The sequence below is a fragment of the Plutella xylostella genome, chromosome 15, assembly GCF_932276165.1.
Source record: "Plutella xylostella chromosome 15, ilPluXylo3.1, whole genome shotgun sequence".
NCBI classification, from domain to species: Eukaryota; Metazoa; Arthropoda; class Insecta; order Lepidoptera; family Plutellidae; genus Plutella; species Plutella xylostella.
The window spans coordinates 5128448-5139088 of record NC_063995.1 but is presented as its reverse complement, the minus strand read 5'-3'; the positions used below and the strand labels follow the sequence as shown (position 1 = coordinate 5139088).

The window sequence follows — 10641 nt, the reverse complement described above, 5'->3', positions numbered from 1 at the left end:
GCCTGCCCAGCGTAGCGTTCACACTTGAGGCCGTCTCTCAAGATTATGGTCGCCGTCATTAGCGTTAGTTAGTTCCTTACTGTGTCCTCGTTGTTGTTCCTACGACGTATTACTTATTTGCTCTCATAAATAACAAGAAAATACTTAAATGTTTTTCCAATGTAGGAAAGTATGTAAGTTAAGTACCCAGTTACCCACCTACAAAGGTACCCTCTACCTACCGACTTACCAATGTACTTAGCAACTTATAGTTAGGTTAATAGGTAGGTATGTTAGTCCGAATAGATCGGTAATCCCAATGCAATAGGCCTCCACCTGTCACCTTGGGAGTATTAGGTGTAGTCGGGGATGATTAAGGGGTGCTGCTGGGCCCATTGTCATTGCAAATGTCTGGTCTGGCATCTAACCCGGGACCTGCACCGACAGTCCAAATATCACGTGTCGCCTTTGCAAATGGAGTCGTTTCTTTAAATAGGAGAGTTTTTTAAAGTAAGTTTGGAGTTTTGGACGTATTCCGTATTTCCGTCCGCTCTAGTACCTAAGAAGTATACGGAGGTCTAGGTCATAGACCTAGGTCTAGGTGCATTATTGAACATACAAAGAACCACGCGGGCTCGGGTGTCCCCGCTTGAACTTCGTTCGAGAAACTTAACTTTTGTGGCTTACAATAAAATAAATACTCCTTACGTCTCACTGTCACTCAATACCGTCAAATAGTTATGGTTAGTCAACTAACCAATCAATCAAAAATTCAAAACACAAAACATACAGATTCAAAAAATATAAATGAAATCAGCAATTAAATAAACTAATTGTTCAAAATGCACCTAAAATTTTACAAACCCATCTTCTAAACCATCAAAACCGAAATAATTCTGCTCACTCAATCAAGATGCTTCTAAGATTTGTACGGCCTTACTGCAAGCGAATTTTGTCCGAGGCTTCAAGGAAAGGAGACATAGTGAGATACAACTGCGGGGGTCCCTGCCCACCACCGATCCCGCCGCAGAAGCCCGGGGCCAGCTGCGCCCCCGACCGCACCGTCTGCCACGCGCCCGACCCCTGCGTGCCCATCACTCCCGCGCCCCCCGCGCACCGCGGACCCATACCCTACAACCCCTGCTGTCCCACCCCCCACCACTGCAACAACTCCTGGAAGAAGTATCGCAACCTGTTCATCTTCATACTGCTACCTCTAATATGCATCCAGGCGTACAACGCATTCAGCCACGACCCACCTGCAAAACCACCGTGCATCGATTACGAATATATGCGCAGGCGCACGAAGAGGTTTCCCTGGGGAGATGGCAAGGAGAGCCTGTTCCATAATCCGCACTTCAACTACCTGCCAGGCGAGTGCCCGGAGCCTCCTCCTCCGGATTGCGATTAACTAACACCGTTACTCCAATAAAATTGTTATGTAACTACTTAGTAGGTATTTTTATTAATAAATCTGTTCATATTTTATTCTTACAAGTCCTTTGAGCAAGGCATTTCGGCCACAAATATGAGGCTGAGCCCGGAATATCATCATACGCATAATTCTCACCATCACACCAAAGAAGGTAAGTAACTATACTGTAGATGAATGTCACATGTTGTATGCTATTATTTAAATGATCGGATTGTAATGTAATGTAGCCGAATTTCGACCACGGCGGCCAATCTCAATTGAGATCAGCCATCTACGCAGGAGAAGATGAGGAGTAGATTATAGTGCTCAAGTGTGTGCGCAGTACACAGGAGCACTCTCTGTTCCATCACTCTCATAGCCCAATGGGACGGATTGACCGACACGACTGGAGAGAGCTAGGCGCAGGACCGACTGCTTTACATGCCCATCCGACAGCATGGATCGTTTCACTGTTTCGGACATCAGGTGATCAGCTTTCTATGTCCTAACCAAACTTAGAACCACAATTTAGAAACACAAATTGATGGTCCCACCCGGCAATCGAACCCGGGACCTCTGGGTCATGAAGCGAAGCTTCTACCACTAGACCACAGAGGCAGATCGGATTGAAAAAATAAGTCAAACTTCAAACTTCAAAATCATTTATTTGTGACAGACAGGTGTTTACAAAGTCAGTTTTAAATCTACTGCTATGGTCTACCGTAAAGGTGTACAAATAATATTAGTTATAAATTGATAATATAAAATATTTAAATGTCATGCTATGTCATGCTATGATATCATACAGAAAGTCAAATTACCTACATAAATTATCAAATTGTACAGACATTAAAATAAAAAAATAATATATAAGTCAAAATAGTTATTAATCATGTCAAAGAATAAGTATAAATTAATCAATTATAATGTCGAACCTGACTCATGATTAAGTACATATTTAGCTATTCGTTCGGATGTGCCCTTAATATATCTGGTTTTGGTCTGTAAAGAACTCATGTACAGTGTAATATGCCTTTGCAAGTAACATCTTTTTCACTTCGTACCTAAAATGCACGACGTTGTCTATATCTCTTATTTGAGATGGCAAACTATTAAATATTTTTGGAGCCATTCCTAAGACGCTTTTGTTGTACAAAGCCGACTTATGTGAATTTGACGCTACTTTGTTTTTGCATCTTCGACTTCTGAAAGTGTTAAAGAGATGTCTGTTGGATTTCAAATAGGAAACTATCTCGTAAATGTACAGACACGGCAATGTTAGAATTTTTAATTCAATAAAGTGCTGTTTACAACTATCAGTCGGTTTTAATTTTTTTATAGCGCGGATGCACTTTTTTTGCGATTTAAAAACATGTCCTATGTCAGTAGAATTACCCCAGAATATTATGCCATACCTTAGAGTGGAATATACATATCCAAAGTAGGCTATGACGACCGTTCCTTCATTCGCAATCTTTGATAAAATATGTAATGCATAAGAAAATTTGTTCAGTTTTTTACAAATAGTGTCAATCTGTGCTTTCCAATTCAACTTATTGTTAACATACAATCCTAGGAACTTGGTCACTTGTGTTTCGTCAATAATAGTGTCTCGATAATGTATATCAAATTTATCAGGATTAACCCTCTAAAATTCATGAAATTAGTTTTTGTCAAGTTTATGATTAAGTTGTTTGATGTCATCCATTCAATTATTATTTCCAATGATGCATTTATTTCTGCTACTTGTTTAGTTTTATCTTTTTCCATAAATAATGCCGTACTATCATCAGCAAAGAGGACCATGGGGTGATTAACTACTTTTGGAAGATCATTAATATATACTAGGAACAGCAATGGTCCTAGCACGCTGCCCTGTGGAACTCCAAATTTGGTTTGACGTGGACCTGAAGTATATACTGTTTCAGTACTGCACTTAGGACATATCCTCCCTATTTGTGTAACTTGTGACCGGTTATTCAAATAAGATCTTATTAAATTTATAATATTTATATTTATTAAAGTAAATATTGTTTTGCTTAATGATCGGTTATTGGTTGAGGGTTATGATGATGAAACCTAAGTTGAGGAAGGCCAAGTACAGGGTCTCCAGCAATATAGGTAGGTAGTTGATAAAAATATTGGGCTGATGATCTCTGAATAATAACAGTAATTTTTCAAAATCACAGATCAGATTTTGAAATTCATTTGTCTATTGATAAACGTCAAATTTGAAGTGTCAAAAACAGGTGTCAACAAAAAATGCCGGTGGTTTGTGTTTTTGTATATTTTTCTTTAATTACTTTCAGTTTTCTGTATGATAACTGATAATAATTACCACTAGTATATAAACATCTTTATTGCTTTTATAATGTGAGATCATTCACCGTATTTTAGTATCTCATAGTGTAAAACCCATTACTCTGTACTTACCATGAACACATGGAATGAAAAACACATTAAAATGTGCCCTTTCTTTATATTTATGCGTATGTAATTAACCATGTTATTAGCCATAAGTATATCAGTTATTCCTTTCACTTCAGAATCACTATATTTTATTTATTTCACTACCTTAATTTTTTATAAGTATTGCTAACAAGCATAGACCTACTACAAACAAGCCTTCATTCTTAGCATTTTACATCAATGACATCATCATCATTCGTTTTTTTTTTTATTGTTGTCAGTTACTAATTTTTGTGTTCCTTTCTGAATATCTTTGGCTGTACTGACCTAATACTTGATTTTCAGTACTTATTCAACTAACTACAACACAATCTGAAGAAACAATCATGAATCCCTATGCAAAAGAGGTCTCTTTATTTTCAGCAAAGTTTATGAACTTTGTAAGTATCTACTTTGATTATATACCTAGGTATTTCAATTTTTTATTTTTTTATTATTTAACTAATTTGTATATTAGGTATAGATGATTCGTAAATGTAGGGTAAGATACTTTAAAAATAATATAGAATCATATTGAGGTTATATCAGTTATTGTAATCAATCTCATAAATTTATGTAAATCACTGGCAGAAATTATAATAATGCTCTTATTTACTTGATGGTATCAGCAATATTACTACAATCTGCATCACTTGTCACAGGCATATGTTCCTGGAAAGAACCTGGTCTCATCACCTGTGATGGTGGAGTTACTGTTAGGGCTGTTAGCCCTCGGTTCTAAAGACCCTTCACAGCTGATTGATGTCATGCACCTTGGAAGTAATAAAGATCAGGTAATTAATTTGTTATCAAAGTAAGAAATTATCTAGATTTGATAGAATTTAGGTTCCTTGCAAAATTTTAATGAAAAACCTATCAATTGCAATTTACCACTAAACTAGACACCTAGACAGCAGTCTTACACTACAGTCAGTAGTGTATGAATATATAAAAGTATGTAGACTATCCCTATATTTACAAAAAGAACACTTCTCCATGTAAAATACATACCCATGCTTATTTTCATTGTATGATTCTTAGAAAAACATGAGGACTAAATATAGGTACTTACATACATACGCACTCACGACAGTAATCCCCGAAGGGGTAGTCAGAGGTGGCTCACAAGTGCCACCCACTTTTTGCAGCACATTTGTACTCACGTGATAGGTTGCGAACCATTTTTGGAACAAGTACAATGCACTTAGTATACACATTTAGAATCTAGATGTGCAGGTTTCCTCACAATGTTTTCCATCACCGTAAGAGCACGTGGTATTATTGTACTTAAACTCCTTAATTAAAAACACAATTTTTCAAAGAATTCATTGGTACAGGCCAGGATTTGAACCCACGGCCTTTCGATTGAGAGGACAAGGCCTTATCCATTACGCCACCACTGCTCAAACTAGGACTAAATTTAGGTACTTATAATAAAAGTCTTAAATGTATTATTGCCTTACTTTCAGTTAAAAGTAGCATTTAAAAAAGTATCAGGTGCTATGCAGAATATCAAAGGTGTAACTTTTTATGCGGCAAACAAACTGTATGTGAAGGAGTGTGACAGCGTTGTTATGCCGGCTTTCAAGAAAGAAGCCGTCCATGCATTTTGGGCTGAAGTAGAGAAAGTTGACTTTGATATGGGCCCCGTCGCAGCCGACATTATCAGCACATGGGTGGGTAACTATGTATTCATTTAACTGGTACTAGGCTGCCTATTTTTGTACTTTAGCCTTCTGTCCTATAGCTCTAAGATTGAATTTTATGTAAAGAATTGAAGTACCTATATAATAACTAATAACAGTAGCTACTCAATTAATAATAATTTAATATATAATAAATAAAATTAATGCATAATAAGGCATGCTGACCTTGATTATTGATAGAATTCTAAAGTTACAGTTTGGGACTCAAAACAGGCATAGTCATAACTCATGACTTGTGACATGAATTTTTTTGTAATAATATGACCTGTATTCTAATTCATAATAATATATTACAGGTTGAGAAAATCACCAAGGGGCTCATAAAAGATATTATTGACCCTTCTACTATTGAGAGTAACACACAAGCAGTTATGGTAAACGGACTATATTTTAAGGTAAGAAAAATAATACCTTTTCAAGTTTATTGGAAAGCTGTTAAGATTTTCACACTCATGTATCACAATGTACTATAATTTTCAGGGTAAATGGGAGAAAGAGTTTGATCCATTAGACACTGAGACACAAACATTCCATGTGAGCAGTTCAACTGCGAAAAATGTACAAATGATGTCTCAGGAGGAAACCTTTAAATATGGAAATTGTTCAGCACTGAGTGCACAGGTATGTGTGCCTTTTAGGTAATAAGGACATGGATATTTATATTGGAATAAATTGTACGCTCAGCTAGAGGGGAAAAGCACGCCCAAATAAACGTTTATTTTGCTCTCTGAAAAATTATAAATATAGACGTCAATAATCTTGCACTTGATAATATGAGCTGGCATGACCGATAGCCGTGGTAACACTTCTGTCCTGCATCCTGTTACGTCCTTGTATGGCCTATTACACTGATAGTGAGGCCAATTCGGAAATGCAAAAATCCTAATTTTATGTCTGTCCAAACGAAAATAGAAATCTTTGTTCAAAATCGTGTTTATCATTGGCCCCATAGATTATTTTCCGTATTCAAAAATATTTTTACTTATTGCAGCTGCTAGAGCTGAACTATTCGAAGGGCAAGGCGAGCATGCTGATTGTTCTACCCAAAGAGGTCGAAGGGTTGAAGAACGTGCTGAGACTGCTGTCTGACGGGTACGACCTGGTCTCCGAGAGGGGCAAGATGAAACCCACTAGGGTGCAGGTCCGCATTCCCAAGTTCGCCATAGAGAGTGATCTGGATCTGTCTGTTCTTCTGCCTAAGGTCAGTAAAAAATGTATTACGGGTTAGTAAGCGGGTTGATAAGGCGGTTGCATAGGCTCATAGATTTGTTAAATTTATCTTTCAGAGCTAGCCATACCGATTTTATGCGGGCGAATTCATAACAATGATATCGATTCTGAAGGCAGAAATTTTATATTTAGCGATGTCAAAACCTTAATTTTTTTGTTTAAAATTCGACTCTATGATTGTTTCCGTAAATGTCATTTTATGCTAGCAATTTTTTTAGTTTGACAGCGTTAAAATTATAATTTCTGCCTTCAGAATCAACATCATTATTGTATTAAAACTTTCATTTCAAAATTTTCGAGTAGTTATTATACTGTACACAATTTTAAAATGTATGTATAATTTCAGATGGGCGTTAGTTCGATATTCTCTTCGTCAGCCGGCATCACGCAAATTCTGGGCAATAATGAATCTCTGGAGGTGTCCAAAGGAGTCCAGAAAGCTTTCTTGGAGGTGGACGAAGAGGGATCGAAGGCTGCGTCTTCAAGCGGTAAGTCTATCAAATTTTATAGTGCATTTACTAAAAAATGCGCGTATGTTTGTGCTTTTAAATGTGATTGCGGCCGCTTAGTCGACTTTTTATTTCAATAACCTATAAAAAAATAATTGAATCTATTCACGGTCTAAAATATAACCATAATAACGATCGTTGCGAATGTTGCAGCTTATAACAGTTTTTAATTTTGCGTGTGCGTTTTTCTTATTTTTGCTTTGGTTGTGCTTGGTTCCGGTAAGTGTATTCTTATTTAATTTAAAATATAAATTAATAAATAATGAGTACCTAACTACGTTAAAATTTTGTAATCACGTAACTTGAACAAAATGGTGGCCATCTGTGCATGCATGTTGTTTTTATAACAATTGAGAATTTGGAACCCATCGTTTCCGCAACATACGAATAGCGGCCGAGCACCGTAACGTGCACCAATAGCGTCGCGCGTTTTTGAGACATTCGACCCTCCTTCATTGACATATTAAACCCTTGCCTCGCCCTGGAAACTTAAAAAAATATCTACTTTCATTCATCAAGTTACGTGGTTCCTAACACAAGTAGTTATAATGCTGGCACCACACTTGGCTAATATTATTTGATTGTTTCTGTATTTACCATACAAAATATGTTGTCAAATTCGGTAATAAGTTTGGCGGATATGCTGACCAGACATGGCAGTTTTTGCAAGTAGGTACTCGAATAGCTAAGTGGGGTGGTAACAGGTCAAGTATGAATATAACATCATTGAAACCTACACAGTTCCTACTATGCTCCCTAGGCATGTCCCTGCGCTCCCGCCGCTCTATCCCCGAGCCGCCTGAACAGTTCGTGGCGGACCGGCCCGCGCTCTACATCATTCTACTTGATGACCTGCCCGTACTCAGCGCCATCTACCATCCGGAGCCAGACACACACGACGAACTATAGGATTAGAGCTTTCAACTGTCACAAGAGCGGAGCGGGGTAGCGGAGCAGTGTGCGAGGTAAAAATCGACCAATGAAATTGCATAAAAACTCTGCTCGTGCAATGTCATTGGACGGTTATTGCCTCACACACCGCTCCGTTCCCTCACCCTGCACTGGTCAACATGCAGCCTTAGGGCCTGTGGTGCTTTGAGCGTAGGTGGTTGTGCATTGCATTCCTAAAGCATATGCTGACTTAAGCGAGTACGCAATAATTAGATACTCGATTACTCGGTGATCTTGTATTTAAGAGTATTGCTATTCGCCGTGATAACTTTTAAATCAGCGCAGGACCTTAACCTTTCAGCTGCCTTATTGAAGATCCGTCCTAGCCTCAATTTATGCTCAGAAAAGTTTAGTATCTTAACTAACTGAACTAGATTTTCCACAGGGAAAAAAAAAACTATGTTTAAGTACAATGTTATTTATGTGACAAGAGAACCAGTTTTGAATCTCGATATACAAATACATAAAATGATGCTTTAATTTCATAATTATAAATATAGGTACTTACCTATTTTTCAATTAAGATATTTTCTAATTTTATTTATATACTTACAGCCTGTTTCACAATTGATAAAAACTTTATGAAGGTTACCTATAAAATGTATTAACAATTAATATTTTATATTAAATAGGTGCAATTATAATCGTAATAAGGAAATTATAATTAATATACATGAATAGAGCACTAGTTCCTTGTATTTTTATTTATTTCCTCCTGCCATGGCCTATTGTTCCTGATACATATTAAAATTTAAAGTATTCATCGCACCGCAGATAAATATCAAATGTAGCGATAGTGGAAAATAGGCCACTTATACTGTTGCACTTATATTGTTTCAGCTTTCAAATTAATAATGGTATCCGAAAATAATGATATGGAGCTATTCGTAGCCGACCACCCGTTCTTGGCGGTTCTCTTCGTGAATGAGCTCCCTATATTCTGGGCTTGTTTCACATCGCCAGACAATACGTATATCAAACTATAATCTAAAGATGAATTTAGTCAGTTGGTGCTGCAACGCGTAGGTATAGCATATTACCGGCTGCATTTTTATGTCGTTTCTACCTTCACGTTGTCTTGTGGTATCCGCAAGGTCTCGGCAAGAGAAGGCGACAACTCCTACGACTATCTGTTCCCTGGCAGATAGGACACACCCATTGCCAGTAAAACCTGCATATTTTGATAGAGCTACTTATAAATAAGTTTTGTGAATTGTTAACTCACAATCTCACTAGAAGTTTTATTACAGGATCGAAAATGTCGGCCAGCAGTTCGACCGCGGAGTACTTTATAAATGCGAACCACCCATTCCTGATGTGTGTGTTCACTGGCCCCATCCCTGTGTTCTGGACCATTTACGCTGATCGTAATCATTATTATTTTTATTCCGTATCTACAGGATGTTGCAAAAAGGGTATACTAAGCCGAAACCTAACATGTGCAGGATGTTATATCTAAGCCCGAAACTGAAATCAGAATTTAAAAATTCGCGAAAAAATATATTCATTTTCCATAGAAACTTTGTTGGTCACGTGACTTTTTACTATGGAAAACTATAATTTTTTTTCGCGAATTTCCAAATTCTGATTTCAGTTTCGGGCTTAGATATACCATGCTGCACATGTAGGTTTCGGCTTAGTATACCAATTTTGCAACACCTGTATATCTAAACGAGATTAAAGCTTTTCATTAATGGTTACACTAGTCCTGTCGTAATCGTATGTACTGATGATACCTAATCGTTGCATCTCCAACTGCCGTACCTACTACAGCTTGTATCTGTACTTAGATCCACATGTTGATACATAACCTAAATAAGTAGTTTTATAAGTCTAGAACCTTACGAGTTTTTAGATAATGTATTATGTGAAGCGTATGTATATGTATAAGTTTCGATAACATCGTCTGGCTATAAGAGTAGATTACAGATTGTAGAGCAGTGTGGTGTTACATAGAATGTGCTATCATCAATTTAATTTATGATGCACATATATTTTAATATAAATTTATTTTCTGTTTTAGCACCAAACGATTGGTATTAAATAAGGCACCAATAAGGACCTCACTAGATAAATCAGAAAATTCTCAAGAGAACTCAAAGAGCACTGTTGTCGCCTATCTGAATAATTTATGTTTACTTTTTATTTGGATCTATTTTATTAAATTATTGTAAAATTGTTTTTCAGTGTGCCTCTGTCTTTTAAGATAGCAGTAGTGCGTATCGAATGACTTTGATAAAGTTTCCGTTTAGCTAGCCCGTAATACCAATACTATAACATAAGTTACAGTAGGTAGGTAATGTAGGTATGTTACTAATCAATGTATTTTCTAGTTTCAAGAAACGTACTGTAAGATTGTAAATGTACTGTTTCCAAAACCAATTTATTAAATACGATGTAGTTA

General features: G+C 36.9%; 2 protein-coding genes across 6 annotated transcripts; both read left to right on the top strand.

The window, feature by feature from the left end:
• Window positions 1–731: 731 nt before the first annotated feature.
• Window positions 732–1431, top strand: LOC105383805. Its single transcript, XM_011553920.3, has one exon. The coding sequence runs from the start codon at window positions 893–895 to the stop codon at window positions 1388–1390; it is 498 nt and encodes a 165-aa protein (XP_011552222.3). The 5' UTR covers window positions 732–892; the 3' UTR covers window positions 1391–1431.
• Window positions 1432–3607: 2176 nt separating this feature from the next.
• On the top strand, window positions 3608–10418 carry LOC105398708 (antichymotrypsin-2). 5 transcript variants are annotated; one of them, XM_038108292.2, is made up of 10 exons: window positions 3608–3664; window positions 4148–4242; window positions 4504–4635; window positions 5311–5517; window positions 5844–5942; window positions 6028–6168; window positions 6539–6748; window positions 7124–7265; window positions 9078–9207; window positions 10261–10418. In XM_038108292.2, exons 2-10 carry the CDS (start codon window positions 4189–4191, stop codon window positions 10409–10411), a joined length of 1266 nt encoding a protein of 421 aa, XP_037964220.1. In that variant the 5' UTR covers window positions 3608–3664; window positions 4148–4188; the 3' UTR covers window positions 10412–10418. The 5 variants fall into 5 exon arrangements, with proteins under 5 accessions (XP_037964220.1, XP_037964221.1, XP_037964223.1 ...); XM_038108293.2 differs by having other exon boundaries at window positions 3650–3766; XM_038108295.2 differs by lacking the exons at window positions 3608–3664; window positions 9078–9207 and adding exons at window positions 3671–3882; window positions 9488–9604.
• The last annotated feature ends 223 nt before the right edge of the window (window positions 10419–10641 follow it).